Source organism: Syngnathus typhle, linkage group LG3 (assembly GCF_033458585.1).
Source record: "Syngnathus typhle isolate RoL2023-S1 ecotype Sweden linkage group LG3, RoL_Styp_1.0, whole genome shotgun sequence".
Classification (NCBI taxonomy): Eukaryota; Metazoa; Chordata; class Actinopteri; order Syngnathiformes; family Syngnathidae; genus Syngnathus; species Syngnathus typhle.
The window spans coordinates 10,053,660-10,074,736 of record NC_083740.1 but is presented as its reverse complement, the minus strand read 5'-3'; the positions used below and the strand labels follow the sequence as shown (position 1 = coordinate 10,074,736).

Genomic DNA, 21,077 nt, shown 5'->3' with positions numbered 1-21,077 from the left:
GGCTTAAGTTTTTTGGTTGGTTAATTGTTGACAGTAAGATTCAATATACTGAGGTGTTTCTGAAAGATGATATTTATTTAAACATATATGTACAGGTCATTTCAGCTTATTTTCTGCATATCTGTTACATTGTGAACATTAGGAACTTAATAAATTCACCAGCACTACAGATGATCATCATAAGGAAGAGAAAGGGGACAAATGCCTTTGCAAATGTTTATGATGCATTCAAGCATACATTGAAATGTGGGTATTTACAAAAAGATTGCATTATATATGTAATGTTCATTCTTAAAACACAACTCAGGATGCTGTTGCTTTACAACAATGATCAGGATAGATCACAATCAATCATTCTGTGATGATGATGGTGTGGCCTGTTTGGTGTGCACAAAGCAAAAATTGACCCCATTTATTTATACAATTCAGATTGTAAAAAAAATATATGTATATAATTGCATTTTTTTTTTAAACAAACTATCTGAATTGTATTGAAGAATATGTAATCATGACTCCCAGTTTGGGGTAAACTGCTACAAGTGGGAGTCAATGTTCAAGAATATTTATTTCCTCTTTAATTTAAATCCAAGTGTTCTGTTGCCAATGTATCAGTCATTTACTGGAAGTACAGTGAGTAAGGAATAACGACCTCATCCATGAAAGCGCACAAACTTGCAAATAGTCTTTATATGCAGGGGATGACTGTATGGTATACTGAACCTGACAACACAAACCCTAGCCTCCCTGACATTTGCATCGCAAACATGACTTTACTTTTGGACACCTTAAAGTGGAACGTAAAGCTGAACAGGATGGGAGCGTTGGAGGCTTCTGCCATTTATTTACATGATGGAACACTGGGTGGCGCCGCAACAATCCTTAATGATGGCCACACCTGATTGAGTGATGAAGGGTTTGTTGGGCGGTGGCTCCACGACTTGTCTTTTGGGCTTTGGAGGGCCTTGATGTTTTGAATATGCAATGGAAGAGAAAGGTTAAAGTGTATGGATTTTTTTTGTATGTTTGTTTAATCAAATATGTCCACTCACTTTGTTTGACCTTGAGCTTGTTTTCCAGTGGCATCAGTTTCAGCCTGAGGAACTCTTCCATTTCCTTGTCCTCCTCCTGCTCCCTGAGTCAAAGTCATGTTAACATGAATTGAATTTTAAATGCATGCTTACATTTACCCCCATAAATCTACCTTAGTCTCTCCACCTCTGCGTCCTCCACCAAAAAATCCCTCTTTTGCACGAGTTTATGGATCTTTAGGATCAGTTCTTCTTCCTCTTGTTTGTCTTTCTTGCTTTTATCTTTCTCTAAAGGAAAAGGAGATGAACATTGCAAATTGTGGCCACAACAAAAACAATCATAAAACAAATATTGCGCTGACTATGACAAATCAAAATTCAGCATTCTTTATCAAACAGAATTGACCTCTCGATCACCTTAGAGCCTGCAATAATGCTTCTGCTAATTCGTAATCACGAATTGATTGAAGAGCTATTTGCTTATGTAACTGTAGTAGTGTTATGTATACAGATCAGGAGACAAAATTTCAAATAAATTGTTCCCTCTTAAAGCTAAACAAGTCAACTAGATTATTAACAGCTCTTGGTATTCAGGTCTATAACTTCAGATAATAAGCACCTGTGCAAGCTGTATTCATTCCAGTCTGGAAATTTTCATTGCAAAAGAAAACTTTTGCCACAGCTCTTTTATTAGAACTTGTTAGATCATATAGGTGTGGTTGTTGGCGCCATGAGTGTGAAGGAACTGATGTCTAATTTGCATTGCATTCACCGGCAGCGGCGCAATCAACACGAAGCAGCTCAAGTTGCGCTTTGGTGTTGAAAGATGCTTACATCACTCACATCTATCGTGTTTTTGTCCTATTTATATATCACTGTGACGCATGCAGATGTACTTTGTGCCAAAATTCATTCTTGTCCAATCTGGTTTTATTGTGCCACATGAAAAAAAAGTGTGGACATGACCTGTACCTGGTACTGCAACAATCTGCCTCAACTGTTGCTTTAAACTCATGATGTCTTTGCACAGCTGGATGTCGTCCATCCTACAAAAAAAAAGAAGTTTCATCGCACTAAATAAATATAGACATTTTAAATGCAATGCACCCAACATATTTAAAAAAAAAAAAAAACATTTGGGTAAATTCGGCATTTCTATTCGATGTTTTGTTTTCCCCAGTACAGAGAAATTTCTCTTACCAAATCTTATATGTATTTTTAAGATTAAAATACAGGTCATTGTATGGGATAAAAACGGCATTATATGAAAAAAATAATCACTCCATATTTTTCGAGTTATGGGAAATTATTAGTGAAAGTACACCGAATAGATAGATAGATAGATCTTTATTCATCCCACAGCAGGGAAATTTACTTGTTACAGCAGCGTATAAGAGTGCCAAATTTAAAAAAAGGATAAATAACAAACAAGGACAAAAATAAAGACAAGTGCCACCAGTAGCGGTGCTCTTAAATGAGTTTACTCTAAGTAATGTGTTAAAACACCTACTTACAAGTACACTTACTTCTTATAGACACAGTGAGCGTTTAGTTGCTTTAGCTTGTCTAAATAGTGGCGAGACTTGTCAGATTGACATGACCCGTAAGCTTATGCCTATTGAGCTTGTCATGAAGATGTCACGGCGTCAGCGCATGTGACAGCATGCGAGTCGACACAACACTGATCAATCCGCACGGTGCTGACGTCTCAGGGCCTCAGCATGCCCCCCCGTCAGCCACCCCCGCCCATTCCTCCACACTCCTCTCTTCTGTCTGTGACGGATGCCACACATTTAATTCTCCCAGCGATACATCAGCCTGATGACTCATGCACAGACCCCCCCCCACTTCCCCTCCTCTTCTCTCAGCGTTTCCCCATGCTGCTCTATTCGCAGCCTGGTGTAGAATTCTCTGTGCTATCAGTGAATTCCAGAAGCGTCTGTTCTCTGACCGCCAGTCTTACACACGTCCAAGTGTTTTCAATCCAACACAGGATGGCACAATGAAGCTAAACCGCACGGCAAGAGCCTAATTAGGCCTTTCTGCCGACTTGAACTCTCCCCAAAGTCCTTCCAAGATCGTGAATACTTACCATGCAATTTCCAAGTTAATATAGAATATTTCATTTACATCTATCATATCATACATGTTTTTTTCTATTATTTAAACATTTTTGTGTTGTTTTTTTTAGTGTACCCAATATGACGGGGGATTGAAAAAAAAAACCAATATAATACAACAATGACATTTCTTATTTTCTGTGCATTGATTCATGTCTGAGTGATGGATCTCAGGTCATTTGTGTGTGCATTTGATCTGTATTTTAAAATGCGCAAAGAAAATGGAGAGTGGGTGGAACAAGGAAACGTTGCAGCTGCTAACATAATACTATGAAGCAAATCATAGAGCGGGTAGATGAAATGGTTGCGAGTGACTTAACTGTAATCCTTGAAGCTAATGTTAATGACAAGGCAGTAAATTCATTATAGGACTGTATAATCAATAGTGGAAGGCAGTGCATTTGGTACATGCAGGGCCTTCAATGAGGACTTAGACCACTTAATCCACTTATTGCCACCACTAGCACATCCCACTCATTAAAACCACCAACACTACAAAACCGCAATATAACAGCTCACAACTATATAGCTGGAGTAGCTCAGAATCAATACTTACCTAATCAATTGAAAGAAACATTTAAATAAATTATTTCTCGTGAAGTATATTTATTTGCCCAAATCACTGCGGCTGCATTTATTTTTATTTTTTTTAATTTTTTTACAATGACTAAAAATTAGATTAAGGCTGAAATTTAGAGAATTTTGCGGAACAAACAAGCTAGGTCTGTGCTTCCGATGATTTAGGCCAACAAGCGGGCCTTGCTATCCCTGACTGCTCACCTCTGATAATCTGTGTAAAAATGAGTGACACCAAGTAAACGGCCTTGTCCAGCAACCGAGGACAACTGTTGTCATTCTTGTGACCTTTCCGTGATTAGATGATCTTCGCCATGACCCCCCCGCTCCCAATCTGGTCTTCTAAAACATTTTGCAACTTACATAAAGCGTAGCTCAGATTCCCGACGCACTAGAACCTCTCTTAGACGCTGGATCCGAGCCATCTCCACCTCAATCTCCTCTGGACACATGGTGCTCTCGGCCATGGAAACATCACAGTGACCTGGGAAACAAGAAACATACTGCAGAGCCTTTCATTGACTTCTATTGGGACAGTCAGCGCTTTATCACACAAACAATCCTGCTTATGGTTGAGGACATATCAAATAAATAAAAATAAAAAAAGTTTGAACTCCAACAAATATATTGGAACAGAAATTAAAATAGCATTGGTTTCTACCCCTAATATGTGTTTCTATCCTAAATAATTCCATCGTGAGTCAAAGAGCAAAAAGAAAACAAAGAAATTTGTTGACTATGAGCAATCTGAGATGTTTTCTGGTGAGCCACATTAATGTGGTGAGACAGCTGGAGCTCCTGCAGAGAGCCAAACCGCAATCAGTGAGCATGAAGCTGACTCACCACAAGCAAGCAAACACAAGCCTCAAACAGAGAAGGAGGGCTGCATATTGAAAACAGATCAAAGTTCCTACAGTGGCTCGCAGTGCCATGCAAATCAAGCCTCAGTGCTTTTAATCTTATCTTTTATTTCCACATTTTTGCACACTGAGCTGAATAGATGACTGCAACAAACAGCTCACACAAAAACGCCAAGTAAGGACAAGTGTCACCACTTCTGAGATTAACAATAAAACAAAGTTCACAGCAGCACGGGAATCTCAGTCGGTGTCTCTTTCTGTTAATGAAGTCATCTCACTGCATTCATTAAATAAACAGCCTCTTTAATGTACCCGAGGATTATGATTTAATGAGGTCGGCAGCATGTGGGGGGTCTGCACGACAGGTGAATGTCAGCATCTGAATGACATCTAGCCGATGACACATCCTGCAGTCACAATGTACACACGTAGACCGCTCTCTCTCTCCCTGAAGGAGACCTGCTCAGGGCTGCGCTTCTGCCCCCCACCCGCTTGTACACAGAGAAGAAAACTAGCTTATATATTTTTCTCTCTTCTCTTTTCTAAAATTCACACCGTGTTCCCTCATGAGGACTTGTCCTCAATCGAGAAGATTGAAGAGTATGTCATCACTTGCGTCATTCGAGTTTAGTAAACAAATTTGTATGCGGTGGAAATAACTCATATGTGACTAGGATATTCTTTTTGAGCTAGGATGGAAACAATTGTCCCAAGTTAGTTACTATCATTATACACATTGCCCATTTCAAAGTAATTATTCTTGTATTGTGTGTTGAATATGTGCAGTTTATATTTAGTTGGATAAAAAAGATGATTTAAACAGTGATCTTGTGGCACCATATTGTTTACCTTTTCGAGTTTTGCACTTCATTAATGGACCACTTATTATATACAAGCACAAACAAAAATCTTAGTCATGCATGTTCAGTATACATGTTATGTAAATATATTTTTGTCCACTGGTAGGCTACCATGAGTGTATTTTGCTTTTTAAACTATTCAATATATTTTAAGTTAATATTAATTAAAACCCCAAATTCCACTGCGTTAAAGTAGTTGATGTGAAAATCTTTTTCTTTTTTTTAGTTGTTTTTTAAACATTTCAATCTTTAAACATACTCAGTGTTCTCTTAAATATAAAATCCTGTACATTCTGGGAACTATACCACGATATAGCAAAGAAATCTGAACGTCCCAAATTGCGCATGACAGCGTAACGGCGAATGAATGGGCCTCTAAATCAGGCGTGCAAAATGCATCTTTGAAGAACAACGCAGTTTCGTTGTCTTCGAGCGACAGACAGATCGGACTTGAGCTCAGCGTGGCTGCACATCGACCTCCACTACTTTCCCTGGAATGCTGCTCACCTTTGTCCGTCGTCCACGCCGTTTGCGACACGGCGCCGTAGCTCCTGAGTGCCCGCTCCGTGTCTGAAAAAGACTTCTTCATTTCCATCTTCGCCCGGATAACTGCTTGATTTTTAAATGTGCTCGTTTTGCGCTGGTCCAATGCCACCTAGAGCCAAGTTTTTAACCGGCTGAGCATGAGACCCCGAGCATCTTTATTCGGGTTCTTCTGTTCCCCGACGTACGGATGGATGGGATGCAGGGCGCATGCGCAATGATGACGAGGAATTGAAAAGCAGGGAGACACCCAGAGGCTCCGAGACGACTCTCAAATAAACTTTTTCCAAATATTGCCCACTTTTAAAAACAACAGCAGCTTTATCATAATGCTATTTACAAATATCAAATTAATTAAGCCTGTGGAGGAGATCGAAATTTGATCAGCTTCATTTGGAGTAGCTCCTCCCAGTTAGGTGAGAATCCAAAGGAAAATAACATTCTCCACAAACACATCGCTTATTTATTTATTTATTTTACTCGTGTGCGTGTGTGTGCGTGTGTGTGGTGGATAGCATGATACATCGGGTAGGCACATCGGTACTGTAAGGATAAATAAACGAAACGAAACGAAACATAATACACAGTAGTACCCTTATACGTATGTATTTATTCATCAATATATATTATTTTTCCATTACAGTCATAACAACTTTAGTGTCAAATGTCATAATAGACCGCATTGCTGATCAAAAATGATCTTTGTGGTATCACAATCAATGCAACATGTAGTTTGACTCAACTCAGTACTAAACAATTACTAAAAACAAAGAATTCAATATTTTTTTATATTAGCACACAACAAATCTATTTATAAATACTACAAAAATGTAAATTCCAGCTCAGTTTAAATGTGTGAAATAGCACAGGATTATTTTTTTTTAATGAAATTAACATCAACATTTAACACAATCAATTAACATTACCATTACAGGTTCTTTATGCCAATGACACAAATAAAGTAAAAGTAATCACATCATTAAATTGTAAGCAAAGGACTGCAACACCCTCTTTCTGTGATATGATAGTAAACACCCGAGTTCTTGCCCAAAAAACTGTCTTTGGTCGAGGGTTTGATTTACAACTTAGACTTAAAAAGGGTTAGTTTACATGTATAGTAGTCAGTGCTGTTTGTACAAATGATGTCTCAGTGTCAAAATAACAGCATGCGATGAAAACAATGTGGAGGCGTGTTCCTTCCAATGCACACGAAAATGAGGTTAAATGAGGAAATAGTGCATTACATTCATTTAGCGCAGAAAGAAGCATCATTTTTGCAAATTCAAGTAGGTGGATGCATTTGTATGCACATTAATAATAATAAACGTTCTAAAAATGGAATTTAAAAAAGAAATTTGAAAGACTGCTTCCAATGAAGGATTGCAAACTATTATAACCCTTTAGTGCTGACTCCCATTTAATAAGAGTTCATTTAAATGTGGATGATTGATTTGAACACAACAATGTCTCCAATTATAAGAGTATATAAAGTGTTTGCGTCTAATCTATACTGTACTCACATTGTGAATTACAATGAAGCACTCCCATATAATGTCTTTGTGTTTTTAAATGGGGATGATCAGCACTGCTACTATGGAGGCAGTAGTAGCTCTATTGCAAAGTGATATTAGCACCAATAATTTTACTTTTTCAAGTTTTCATTTCGAGTCGCTCAACAAATTAATTTTCTATCCCAGCAACGTCAGCTGCTAGGACAAGAAAAGAGGGTCACGTCAGCAGCTTGTTTTGTGGGCTCCCCCTATGGACGAGAAGAGTTGTTGCCATGAGCTGCTCTTCATCTTAGGACTCCCGCCTTCTTGTTCTGTGTGATTCACTTATGTTTGGATGATGGATTTTCCACTTGCTCTCGAGAAGCAAGTCCTTCACTTTTCACCTGGTCTGTCTGCTCTGCTCCGTCCTCTTTAGAGGGGAACATCCAATCCAAGGCAGCACCAGCGGTGCCGTCGCCACTCTGACGTGAGAAACACAAGAAAGTGGCCCAAAGGAAGGCACAGCAGCCACTGAAGGTTGTCCGCACGTACGGAGGGACCAAGGTAAAGTTTAGAAACTGTGGGAGACAAACACATTTGTGCATTTTTTCTACTGCTGCATTATTACATATAAACACGGTTTTAGGTAGAAAAAAAAAAATAAAAAATTCAAACTCTGGAATTATCCCTGAAGGGATTGTAATGAGGATACCCTTTTTTCACTTGTTGAATTTATTTACTAAGAACATCTTAAAGATGTCCAGTGGTTTCCAAACTCTTTTTGCAGCAACCCCCTTATAGAGAATGAATTATATATGACCTCAAACGCTTCAAACGTGCTGCCGGTCATGCAACTGCGCCTGAGCACACATTAACTAGCATACAGTATATGGAAACACGCTGCCGGCAACACTAAGCATGCCTTTGGTCTGCACGGAGCATAAATTATTAATGAAAAGTGTTCCGGGTAGCCCTGCACACCCCTCGTCCTCAGGCTCTTTCTCCAGTTTGAAAAGTACTGGTCTTGTCAAACACTGTGACTGTATCAATGTTAATATGAAATGGTAAAAGGATTCACTGAAACATTCACTTTTCTTAGTCATATATTGCCAGTAACAGCCAAAGGTGAGATTCTATCCATTAAATAGGAGATTTAATATTTACCTGCATGAAGGGCCAGAACATTAACCCAGTCTGAAAAGAGAAATAACATAAGATGAAGCAGGAATATTTACCAAAAGGCAAAGAGAGTCATTCTTTTTTTAGTTAACACTCAAGACAGAATCTTGATAGACGTAAGACTATCAGTCAGAAGACTTTAAAAGATCTGCTCAAGCATTAACACAAACTTAACAGTCTTAAAATAAAAACATTTTGTCAACAAATTGAAAAAGATTATTTGGATCTTTCAACTGCCCTATACATGCAACCCATACATGCCCTTCGTGCATCATTATTATGCTTATATTATGGCCAACATAATTTACATGTGATTGTTTGAGATGTTAAGAAGTGTTCTTTCCAGTGTTAAGTCACTAAAATGATTTTCTTCCACTCTGCTTCTCAGTCTTAAAGTTCAAGGCAAGTGTGACATCACTGAGTATGTCAAATCTCGATGTTTTCTATAATGCAACCAGCAGCGATTTCATCACAAACTGGATGAATATAACCCTTCTAGTTTGTTTTACTCACCTTGTACGTGTTCAGGAATTTGTTCCTCCAGTCCTCCGTGACATCCTCCTTACCCTCTAAGAAACTGACACCTGTTGAAAAGGGCACAGGTCAATCAGACGGATAATGGAACACATCCTCACGTTAATACAGAATTCAGAACAATTGTTGACCTTTAGACTACAACTCGGGACAGACTTAGGGCTGATGGAAATCGTGTTGAAAGCTGTAAATAACTAGTTAGCCATTTATTAACTGAACTGACCTATGTAGAAGGCGCTGTTGGCCAAAGGCGCAGCAGTGGTCTGATCCAGGACCAGCTTCTTCATCACCATCCCGGCGGAATACCCCGGGAATGTGCGCTCCAAAAAACGCATCCAGAAGAAATTGAAGTTGCCATGGAAGCTGAACGCGACCACGGCAACATTCCGCGTTTGGTTCCAATCCATTTTGTCCCGTTGAGAAAACCACTGGTGAACAAAGTCCCCTCCGGCGAACAGGCAACCGTATAACGTAACATTGGTGACCCAGGGAAAGCGTCGGACATGTTTAATAAACGCCTTTATCATTATCGGAGCCTTAACGGAATACACACGGTGCTATTTGACAACGGCAGGAACTGCTAAACAATAATCGTGGAGGGAGATTACTTTCATCAAAATGCAAATACTGTACAATATATTCACTTATTGCAATTCGGTCATGACAAGTCAAATGACGTCATATCTACCCAATAGCTTCCAGGCATCAAAATAACAGAATATTCTGATGGAAAACAATCACAATACGGACAAATAGTTAATTATAGTATGCATCTGGATAAATCTTAAGCCTTGAGGACAAACAGCACGTCCACAGATCTAGCAGCCTGGTTCGATATTCCGCGTCTGGAGTCGGCATTCGGGATGGAGGTCGGCACTCGAGGGGCGTGTTCATTGCGTCCTCCGGCCCATATTCCATTTTGATTGGCTTGCTTATCTTTTGGGCGGGGTCAGAGAATGAACCCGCTTTAAAATATAACATTTAAGATCACCCCGGAGTAGACATCCAAATTGAATTTAATTAGTATCCCACCATGTATATTTTTTTAAATCTTAGATATGACATTATGCTAACCTTGCATGCAAGCATAATTCTCGCGGTATTTGAGTCCACAAAAAACACGAGAACTCCACTGAGTGAGTTACGTATCAATCTTGTTAGGTTAATATTATGCATGAGAAATGCTGTTTCTTTGTTCGATCACGATGTAATGTTGATTCCACAGCTCTAACAGGTTAGGGTCTTACATTGCAGAAGCTTTTTAACCACTTACAGCCTGTCAGGGACAACTATTGATGCGAAATAATATGCATTGTAAGTTGTAAGTAGGTACTGGGAGGTTGGCAGTAAATTATATTATTGCATTTACATTTTCATTGCTCAAACATATATACAAAAATCTGCACTGGCCAGTAAAATTATTTTATTTGAAATAAGGACAATATAGTTTCACCAATGTGCATCAAAAGCAAAATGATGAGGCAGAGTTGGAGATTTACACAATACCGAAGGAGATAAAACATTTGATGTTTGACATCAGCTCACATGCAGCTTGTGTCTTCTTCTCTACTGGGCCGGCCAGATGAGTCATGATAGCCACTCAATAGACTTAACGTAACATTTTAAGACACAGTGAAAAAAATTAGATAGTGATTAGATGGTCAAAAAAAATCTATCAAAAGGTCAACAGGCAACCCTCTCCCAGTCGCCACTTTCATTCCTGTGGAAGAGCTGTGGCTGACCCTCAGGGAAGAGACCATCAGAGTTTGGGTGTTTTAGGAGGAACTGGATGGTGGATTTGATGAGGCGGACGAAGTGTGGTGGCTCAGCCTTTGGCGATGTGGACAAGTACTAGTTAAGACACAAAATTTCAAAACTTAATATAAACACGGGGCCGCGTCCATTAGACACACCATTGGTACGATAATCATAAGAGCTATTAATTAGTTTACCTTTAAAATGATGGCATCATCTTGTGACAACCAAAAGGCAAAATCCATATTAGGGGACCATTTGCAAGGGCCGACTTTCACAAGTCCTCGACTAGGGTCATAAATTTCCACCATCTGTAAATGAACAAAAACCTGATACAGATGTTCTTGGAAGCAAAACAGTCTTATTTTTTTCTGAGAACAAAACAAATACTTAACATATGATAGGCGAATTTGGAAATTGCACTAGACAGGTACCTGTCCCCCTGTGAAGGTACGTGCTGAGCGCAGGTCCTCTGCTGGTCCTTTATAAGGAAAATTTGCAGGGAACACTTTTCCTGTTTTCACATTTACACCTTAAACATACAACAAAAAGAACGAATGAAGTAGCAGCATGCATTTAAAACAGCATCGCTTTCAAGATAACAAATACAGACCAACACCATAAACTGCAGGCCTATGAACAGCATTGATGACTATGTCGTTCATTTCTGGTGGGGGGAGGGCAGAGAAAAAGAGATGAGAGGGAATGATGACATTTGTCAATAAGATGTACCAATCAAATTAGGTTACCTGTGATGCAACATGTTTGCAGATGGATATCATCTGGCAGTTGCTGGAAGGCTGCTGTGAAATGAAAAGTTCAGCACGATTCTCTTCTTGTTTAGCAGGGAAACATCAGGTGAAAAAATACATTTGTCAAAAATATAAATAAATACGACAATACCCAGTATGTTAAGGCTGAGCTCGTGGGATGTCATTGCCTCATCCTCAAATCCACCAACAAGATGGAGTTCAAGTCTACTTGGAGGAATTAGGATGTTAAGGAAATGAATTACAACTTGTACTGCATTGTTCCTTTCATACCTGCCCTCATGACAGCAGGTATTCAGTGATGTCACTGATTTGATGAGAAGGGGCACTTCAGCGTAAGTGTTGGATCCATCACAGTGTGCAAGGCAGGTAGCTCCACTACCTAACAATGAGAAAGACACTTTCAACTCAGATGTAGCCTAAAAAGCATACAAGTGAGAAAACCAGTACACGGGTTTTACCTGTATGCCGCAGCACAACCAAATGGCAGGTGGTGGCGTCCTCAGATCCAATCACTGAAACATTATCTGGCATAGCAAGTAAGACGCAAGTGTTAAGTGAAATCCAACATTTTATTTGGGCTGCTGTAACGGAGTCAGGCTTACAAAACATATCCTAGAACACACATGGACAAAAGTGGTTGTTTCTTGTATGTATGTATGTATGTATGTATGTATGTATGTATGTATGTATGTATGTATGTATGTATGTATGTATGTATGTATGTATGTATGTATGTATGTATGTATGTATGTATGTACGTATAATTCTGTTGAACTACAATTCAATAGCAATGTCAGTTTTACATTAGTTACATTTTATGAAATAATTATTATTATTACTTTTGACAGATTAAAGTTATTTCTATGATAGCTATTATTATATTATCATGATGATAGATATTTATTTCATTAATAGAGGCATAACTACTTTGTCTACGTGCGTAGTGGTGGCACTCAACATTACACGTGAGATTTTTTTTATCAGTACTCATATTTTAAGAGTTTTCTCACAGTTGATTTGTTGTTGTTGGGTAGCTCTTGTCAGTCTCTCGTAAAAGCATTAATTGATAATGTTGTATATTGAAGCAATTTCAAGAGTAACATTTGTTTCCTTACTATCTGCTGGCGTCGTTGTAGCAAACTCTCTCTGTTGGACATACAAGAGGCACTTGGGGTCAACATCAGTGAGTGGCTGGGAACGAAAGGCTTTAGCATTTTCCTGTTGCATGAAAAACGGACATTACTCAAAACGATCACGTTTTTTTTGGTCATGATTATTATCTAATAATAGAAATATTGAATATCTTCAATCATATGATAAATGACGGGGTGAAGTAAGTTAAATCAAATAATGTATCAGTACAGGTAACTACCAAAGAGTAGATGGTATTGTAAGAAACAGTGCAACCGACCTGTAAATGAGGATATTTGTCGAAGAGTTCTGCCGTTGAGGTTATACGATCCTCTCGTATATTTTGAATGAACAAAGGCATGTCCCTAAAATCAACGAATTAACATTCTACTTTCACAGTCACACCACATATCATAATATCTAACGGTGACGTTGGGTACTGACAACTTCCTTTTTCCTGTAAGGGTCTTCTTCTACGATTTAATTGAATCTCTCACGGTGACAATTTTGATAAGAGTACCCTCTAACGGAAAGAAATATATTCACTATTATGACTACGTAAATATTTTTTTACGCAGCAATTCTGGAGTTACGCTGTATGACCAGTTGTTCGTACGCATCAAAAGTGGGCGGGGAAAATAGAGCGTGTGTAGAGAGAGAGATAAATTGCAACTCCACGTCGTCGTGACGCGTCAGAACTTGGGCAATTTTTAATCGTAATTTTAGTCATAAAGTGTCTTGATTTTGTGCAATTTTTATTCTCTCTTGTTTACTGTCAAATAAGCGTGCTTCTATTGTAGATTAAGGGGCAAAAAATAGTTGTACAACTAGCCTAGGCTCTACGTAGGTACTGTTGTTTTTGGAACTATGAGGCGGGGTTCTTCCTATGACTACAGGGACCGTGGACGAGACGGGTAATTCATCGTCCTTAAATGTGATCTGATGCATTCAGTGTTGTTGTTTGGTCTCAGTCGCGCCAGTAGATTGTTTGAAGTAGTACCAAGTCGAATATTATCGTTGAGAAACGCGTAAACAATTTTTTAGATTAGATGTTAGATCAAAAGTCGTGTAACCTAACGCAAAGCCGTTTTCATTCTGGGGAAATAATCAATCAATAAATAAACAAAGCATGCAGCAAATGTATAAATTATACAGCAATGCTCGAACTCATCTTTTTTTTTTTTAATATCTGTAGTCTTGAGTTCAAACTTTTAACTACTGTCACCTGCTGGCCTGAAATGCAACTACAATGTTACATATATTTTTATATACATACATTTCCATCCCTAAACTACACAACTTAATTTTCTCAGCTTTATTCATAGTAAGTTTATGACATACGTTATTACTTCTCTAATTATTGTTTTTCATGGTGGCCGGACTAATTTGTAGAATCAAAACAATCAAATGCCCCATGCAGCTTTTAAAATTCCAGGCAATAAATAATATTAAATATGGCAATTAAGCTGTTACCACTTGACATTGTTGCTGTACGCTCTATGTCTGATCCTGCAGTGCTGCTTATGTGTAATCTCATAGGTCTCGTTATGGGTCAATGGGTGGTCGCAGTTATGGCCCCCCACCCATGAAGACTGGGAACCTTGGCGACCGACTCCGCAAGAAGAGGTGGAACCTGGATGAGCTGCCAAAGTTTGAGAAGAACTTCTATACTGAACACCCAGAAGTTCAGCGCTTGAGTCAGGTACATATCTTTATTTGATTGAATTCAACATAATCTTTGACAAATTTATTATAACTGCCCTTACTTGCTTTATTTAAGTGACGTGTGATAGAAGATTCAATCTTGTCAAAGTCATATCCCGTTTTTCCTTCACCAGTATGAAGTTGAAGAGTTTCGTCGAAAGAGAGAGATCACCATCCAAGGCTCTGACTGTCCTAAGCCTGTAACGACTTTTCAACAGGCACAGTTTCCACGTGAGTACACCAGCTGTAAACATCTAAACCTGCGTGCTTTATGGTTTGCAAACCATATAAATTAGTCTAGTAACATTGCTATCTTATCGTTTCATTAGAATATGTGATGGACGTGCTCAAGCAGCAGAACTTCAGGGAACCCACGTCGATTCAGGCTCAGGGCTTCCCTTTGGCACTGAGTGGCAAGGACATGGTGGGGATCGCGCAAACTGGCTCTGGGAAGACTCTTGCTGTAAGGATGAATGCAACTATTTTGTTTGGTAATTACGAAATGATACATAGTCATGGGTTTATACTTGTATTCAATAAAATTGCTGTCAACTCAACTTTTCAAAAACTTTTACTTTGATTTCAAGTTGTGCTCAATTCTATGCAGTTTCTGACACCATGCTTGCCTTTCTGTTTGTCTCATCTGTAGTATCTCCTTCCATCAATTGTGCACATTAATCATCAGCCCTATCTGGAGAGAGGAGATGGTCCTATTGTAAGTTCCTGCGCTCCATGTGTAACGAATATAGCAGAACTCGCAGATCAAAGAAAATCCACCACAAAAGGGTTTTGCATTTAAATTGTCCATATATGAAGTTAGTTTTATCCGTAAAGAATGTGCTAAAATGGCTTATGGCTGTGAACATCATTGGCAAAATACCGTTAATATGGCACAGCCCTATTTGTCCCAGGGCTCTGGATTTTTTTTTTTTAATTTGCCCCACATTTTTGTCTGCTGTGATTCATTTTTGTTCAGTCTGTAATCAAGTCTCTCCTAATAGTGTTTGGTCCTTGCCCCGACCAGAGAGCTGGCTCAGCAGGTTCAGCAAGTGGCTTCTGACTATGGCAAATCTTCCCGAATCAAAACCACTTGTGTTTATGGTGGAGCACCCAAAGGACCGCAGCTTCGAGAGCTAGAGAGGGGTGGGTATGCTGTTAGATGACCATGGAAGCATGATGTGACAAGTTTGGAATCAACATCATGATGTTTGGTGATTTGAAAGAGAACATTTTTACTTTTAGTTTATATTCTTCTTTTAGGTGTTGAGATCTGCATCGCCACGCCTGGTCGCCTGATTGACTTCTTAGAGTCAGGGAAGACTAACCTGAGTCGCTGCACATACCTCGTGCTGGACGAAGCTGACCGCATGTTGGATATGGGATTCGAACCACAGATTCGCAAGATAGTTGAACAAATCAGGGTAGGAGGAAGACTATCTGCTCTCATAGATACATTTATATGCGTTTCACTAATCTTTTATCTTCCTCTGTTCTGTCCTCAAGCCTGACAGACAAACCCTCATGTGGAGTGCAACTTGGCCCAAAGATGTCCGTCAACTTGCTGAAGACTTTTTGAGGGACTATATTCAGATAAATGTAGGAGCCCTTGAGCTCAGTGCCAACCACAACATCCTGCAAATTGTTGACGTCTGCATGGACAGAGAAAAGGACCACAAGTAAGGAAGTGGGGAAAATCACCCTGCTTGTAGGGCTGCCCTTGATTTTATGCATTCATTTTGAGTTTTTGGTGAAGGACATTTTTTTGTGCGCATCATCCATTATCTATAATTCACGGTTTCAAAAAAGGCCAAATGAGTTTCAGCAGTAATTTGTTAAGGGATCAGTGAGCAAGAAAACGGTTTGTTTTAAAACATGCCATTTTTTTGTATGTGTAGACTTATGCAGCTTATGGAAGAGATTATGGCAGAAAAGGAGAACAAAACGATCATCTTTGTGGAGACCAAGAAACGCTGTGATGATCTGACAGGAAGGATGCGAAGGGATGGGTGAGCACTCTGACCGCTCTTTACCGTGGTGATGTCAAACCGAGCCTGCTAGGTAAACATACTGCTGCTGTTTCTCACACTAGGTGGCCAGCCATGTGTATCCACGGAGACAAGAGCCAACCAGAAAGAGACTGGGTGCTCACAGGTTGGACAAACACGACATCAGATATTAGAACATTCCTGGCAGTTGGTGAATTTTCTCCGCAATTGTTTCTCAATTTTGACAGAATTCCGAAGCGGGAAAGCTCCTATTCTGATTGCCACAGATGTCGCCTCTCGTGGTCTGGGTATGTCCTCTCACATTTGTAAATAATCTCTCACCTCTGTGGTCATTTTAGAATTGACTTGAATTCACATGCACACAAAGTTGTCAGAAATTAATTTTCCAACAACACACTTCCCATACTTACCCCTCCTCACCCCCTCCCTGTGTGTGATCACAAGGTAAATAAACAACGGAATAAATAAGCAGATCTAACAAGAGCTACATTATTGTATTACTGTTGATCGGCAACTCAACTGAATGAAGTGAATTTCTCTCCTATTATAATTTAGGGTTACTTTCCACTATGTCCATCGATTGCTCTTTATTTAAGAATGAATTTATTTTGGAATGATTGATAGGAGGTTCGCCACGTGTTAGAGCCTGATTGCCTAAGGGTTGTCCATGCAGTGTCCAATAAGGAGACTGCTGGCTTTCTGGTCCACTGGTCTGTTTCTTGTTGCTATAGCTTCAATACACCCTTCAAGGGGGGCTCTTTGGCATGCTGCCTGAACGGAATGGAGTGTCCGTCCGTGTTAAGTAGACACGCCATAGCCATAAACATTACTCACTCATACAGACTGTATGTGTGTGGTCTACAGGACACTTTATTGCATGTATAAATGTGAAATGACAAAACAGGAAGAAAATAATGTGGGGATCTTTGTTGACAATACATGTGAAAGGTTTCTGACTTGTCCAAATTCCCATTATTATATTTTTCTTCCTTTTTGTCCTTTTTTCTCCTCTCAGGATTTGGCAGCATGCGGCAGCTATAACAGTCTGCGCTGCTGCTGCCACTGCACGCTCAGTCCTGTTAAAAGTAGATGTTTGTGTAGTTTTCGAGGTGTTAAAGCCACTGTTCCTCCCATGGGTAACATAGACCCCCTTCCCCAGCCCGATACTGTCAGTGTGCGAATCCAACGAGCCTGTCATTGGAGCTGCCGGAGATGACTGTTTGTCTGCTCTGCGAACCCCCCACCCCAAAAAAAGCAGACAGACAGTGAGCGTGTTAGATGGGCTCGTCTGGATCCAGTCCTGGCCAGGGCCTGAGGAGGGTCCTGCAATGTGGCGAGAGAGCAACAGAACCTGCGTAAGTGTGGGTTCTGCTCCCGTCTGACGTTGCTGGTGTGCGCAGAAGGTGAGGGAAGAATCCGGTCTCCCTCACCCTCAGCCCCTCCCTCTGAACCAGGACTGATCACCACACAAAGGGGGTAAGTACCGCACCGGCCCTTTTTCTTAACCACGCCATGAGCTACGACCTCCGTCCGGCTTCTATAGTATTTGAATGAATACGTTGGCTATGTTTTGATATTTTTTAATAAAATAATAATGGAGGGGAAACTTCCTGATCAGACACAGCAGTACGGTCAGAGCCCCACGTCCTCTGTAATGAGAAACAGACAGTGAAGAGCATTCTGCTGAAATATTCTGGCAATTTTTTGTTTTGCTGGTGTCTTGTACGTAAAAATCAAAGTGGTACTCGATTCCTAATGTTTCGCATCATAGCAACAATAGGTGATAAGAGTTGGATTGTTGCGATCGGGGCTTCCCCAACTATTGTATAATAAGCGTATTCTACATTCTTACAGCTCGTGGTAGACCCAGAAATGAGCAGTTCACACAACAGTCATATATTGTCGTTGTACTAGGTTCATCTTGTTTTTTCTTTTTCAATTACTTCTCTGGTTCTTCTATATCAAACAAATTTGTTTTAGGTTCATTTACCTGACATGTTTCGGCGGAATCTTCCGCCTTCATCAGACTCTGATGAAGGCGGAAGATTCCGCCGAAACATGTCAGGTAAATGAACCTAAAACAAATTTGTTTGATATAGAAGAACCAGAGAAGTAGTCATATATTGTATTGTCATTATGATCATATTCAAATGATTTCATTGTCTGTTTGATTGTAATACATTTGAATTATTATTTTAGGAGCATCTCTACTTAAGGACAACACACAATATGTTTGGCAAAGAATGAAAATAGCTCATGAAGATGCATGAGGGTTTTTTTTGTGTGGATTTGTCTATTTTGAAACTTTATTTTTTTTAAAAACCCTGTTAGTCTCACATTTGGTGAATGGCCAGCAGGATATAGTAATATGGTTAATGTGCGACACTCATGAATTATTTCTAGATTGTAATTGATTATACACAATTCATTTTATGAGGTAAGTTCATCCGTAACTGTGCTCTAAATCTGATGCAAAATATCCAAATGTAAACATCAATTTTCGAATATTTAAATTGAGGATTTCTTATAATAATCATGACATCTGCCAGTCTCTTAAACATATTTCTTCTTTAAAAGATGTTGAAGATATCAAGTTCGTCATCAACTTTGACTATCCAAATTCCTCTGAAGATTACGTCCACCGGATTGGACGTACGGCCCGCAGTACCAACAAAGGCACTGCCTACACCTTCTTCACTCCTGGGAATGCGCGGCAGGCTCGTGACCTTGTCCGAGTTTTGCAGGAGGCCAATCAGGCCATCAACCCTATGCTGCTTCAGATGGTGGATTCGACCCACGGAAGAGGAAGTGGTAAATATCGCCAGACATCTTTGGAATGGAGAAAGGTTGATTTTTTTTATTGCAGTGTTTACCAAATTTAAATTTACACTGCCTTCCAGTGTGGTTTTTGCATGTTCTCCCCACGTTTGGATGCCATTATCCGGTTACCCCCATGTTCAGTAGCCAGCAAGTTGGAAACTCTGACCAATTCCTGTTTTTGGTCACAGGTGGCAGAATGCGTTACCGTGGCAGCAGCTCCAACAATCCCAACATGATGTACAGCGATGAGTGTCAGCGCCGCATGCGTTCCGGTGAGGGAAGCAGCAGCCGCAACGATGACGCCCCCTCATCCTCGTACAGCGACCGGAGCAGGACGAGTCACAGTTCGGATGAGTACCAGGGCTACAGTGGCAGCCGCAACCCGAGCGGAGGCCCATCTGCTAGCGGTACAGGGATGGATCACTCGAGTCATCTTCAGGGTCAGTTTGCCCAGCCTCCTCCTCCATCCGTGCCGCCTGTTGGGCTACAGCCTCTCATGAAGTTTGCGCCATCACCACAGCCTCCGTTAATGGGCTTTGTGGGGAATCCCCCTCACCCGTTTAACCCACCTCCCTACGTCCCTTCTTCCCACTAGTAGTAATTATCTATAACCATTCATTTTCTAGACCACTTGTCCTCATTAGGCCCGCGAGTGAGCTGAAGCGGGGGGCACCCTGGACTGGTCGTGAGCCAAATGCTGTAGTAGTGAAATGGTTTGGATTATTTGTTCTAAATTTGTATTGCGCACCTACCAGACCAAAGTGAAAAAAATATATTAGTCATACCACTCCATGCAATTTCTACCACTTATAAACTCCAACAACAATAATAATAATGTTCTAGTTGAAATACATTTAGCTCAGAGGACACTTGAAAAGGGAAAATAACTTCAAACCTCAGGGATCATATTTTGATCTTTTTTTTTGAAAAAACACTACCTGTTATATAAAGTAGAGTTTTTCAAGTTGTGACCCCGCAACCCCCCCATAATCATTTTAACCTGTGTAGCAGTTACCCTCAACCACCAGGCTGGGGCCAAGAGCTATCTTTTGAATATTCCATAAATGTATCTTGTCTTAACCGTTTGTATACCACTTATTACCAGCTTTTACATTCTATTTTTATATAAAAGTTTGTGTACGGCTGTATTTACTATGGGGAGTACCCGTTTAGTGTGTGTTTTTTTTCTTTTTACTTTTTAGACTTGGACAGTAACTCACAGTAAACATGACTGTGTTGTGTAGTTATCATGGACTGTATCATTTTGTCTGTTATCAGTGCATTCAACTTTTAATGGTCAGTTTTTGTAGACATCATTATTTGTATATGATTTTGAAAAAAACTTTGCACACACTGTTGTGTTTTTACTCTTTAACTGGAATTCTGCTCTTTTTGGGCCTCACAATAGTAGGACTGTTTGGGTTTGGGACAATGTCCAGGTGAGGTCAGTATATCAGGCTGTGAAATGTTTGGAAGGCAAATTTGGTGTAAAACAGATTTTTCTTTTACATGTGCCTATGCAATGTTTATTTTATTTTTTTGCATAAATTTGTTGCAAAAATAACAAACCAATTTCATATCTTTAGTTTGCCAATTTTAACCTGCACATTAGTACATCTAATCAGTAGTCAAGAATCACAACGTTGACAAGTAACCAGCTTTCAGTACATGATGTATTAGCAGTAAAATATATTTGGA

The 21,077-nt window shown here is 39.7% G+C and overlaps 4 protein-coding genes across 5 annotated transcripts; 1 reads left to right on the top strand and 3 right to left on the bottom strand.

Moving 5' to 3' along the window:
• Positions 1-54: 54 nt before the first annotated feature.
• On the bottom strand, positions 55-6,170 carry bmerb1 (bMERB domain containing 1). The gene is made up of 6 exons (XM_061274038.1): positions 5,952-6,170; positions 4,088-4,208; positions 2,001-2,074; positions 1,202-1,316; positions 1,050-1,132; positions 55-961 (listed from the first exon to the last, which is right to left on the bottom strand). The coding sequence occupies exons 1-6, from the start codon at positions 6,037-6,039 to the stop codon at positions 843-845; spliced, it is 600 nt and encodes a 199-aa protein (XP_061130022.1). The 5' UTR covers positions 6,040-6,170; the 3' UTR covers positions 55-842.
• Positions 6,171-6,585: 415 nt separating this feature from the next.
• Positions 6,586-10,052, bottom strand: LOC133151209 (mpv17-like protein). The gene is made up of 4 exons (XM_061274037.1): positions 9,414-10,052; positions 9,170-9,240; positions 8,642-8,671; positions 6,586-8,055 (listed from the first exon to the last, which is right to left on the bottom strand). The coding sequence occupies exons 1-4, from the start codon at positions 9,715-9,717 to the stop codon at positions 7,819-7,821; spliced, it is 642 nt and encodes a 213-aa protein (XP_061130021.1). The 5' UTR covers positions 9,718-10,052; the 3' UTR covers positions 6,586-7,818.
• Positions 10,053-10,591: 539 nt separating this feature from the next.
• On the bottom strand, positions 10,592-13,315 carry ntan1 (N-terminal asparagine amidase). Of its 2 annotated transcripts, none has more exons than XM_061274373.1 (10): positions 13,130-13,315; positions 12,834-12,864; positions 12,177-12,242; positions 11,989-12,097; positions 11,849-11,922; positions 11,695-11,748; positions 11,559-11,612; positions 11,380-11,477; positions 11,143-11,256; positions 10,592-11,041 (listed from the first exon to the last, which is right to left on the bottom strand). In XM_061274373.1, the coding sequence occupies exons 1-10, from the start codon at positions 13,208-13,210 to the stop codon at positions 10,874-10,876; spliced, it is 849 nt and encodes a 282-aa protein (XP_061130357.1). In that variant the 5' UTR covers positions 13,211-13,315; the 3' UTR covers positions 10,592-10,873. The 2 variants fall into 2 exon arrangements, with proteins under 2 accessions (XP_061130357.1, XP_061130355.1); XM_061274371.1 differs by having other exon boundaries at positions 12,834-12,936; positions 13,130-13,312.
• A 155-nt stretch (positions 13,316-13,470) lies between these two features.
• LOC133150818 (probable ATP-dependent RNA helicase DDX17) lies at positions 13,471-20,960 on the top strand. Its single transcript, XM_061273362.1, has 13 exons — positions 13,471-13,763; positions 14,389-14,551; positions 14,688-14,784; positions 14,883-15,016; positions 15,203-15,268; positions 15,555-15,696; positions 15,814-15,974; positions 16,057-16,229; positions 16,449-16,559; positions 16,643-16,704; positions 16,787-16,846; positions 19,137-19,370; positions 19,568-20,960. The coding sequence occupies exons 1-13, from the start codon at positions 13,717-13,719 to the stop codon at positions 19,972-19,974; spliced, it is 1,857 nt and encodes a 618-aa protein (XP_061129346.1). The 5' UTR covers positions 13,471-13,716; the 3' UTR covers positions 19,975-20,960.
• The last annotated feature ends 117 nt before the right edge of the window (positions 20,961-21,077 follow it).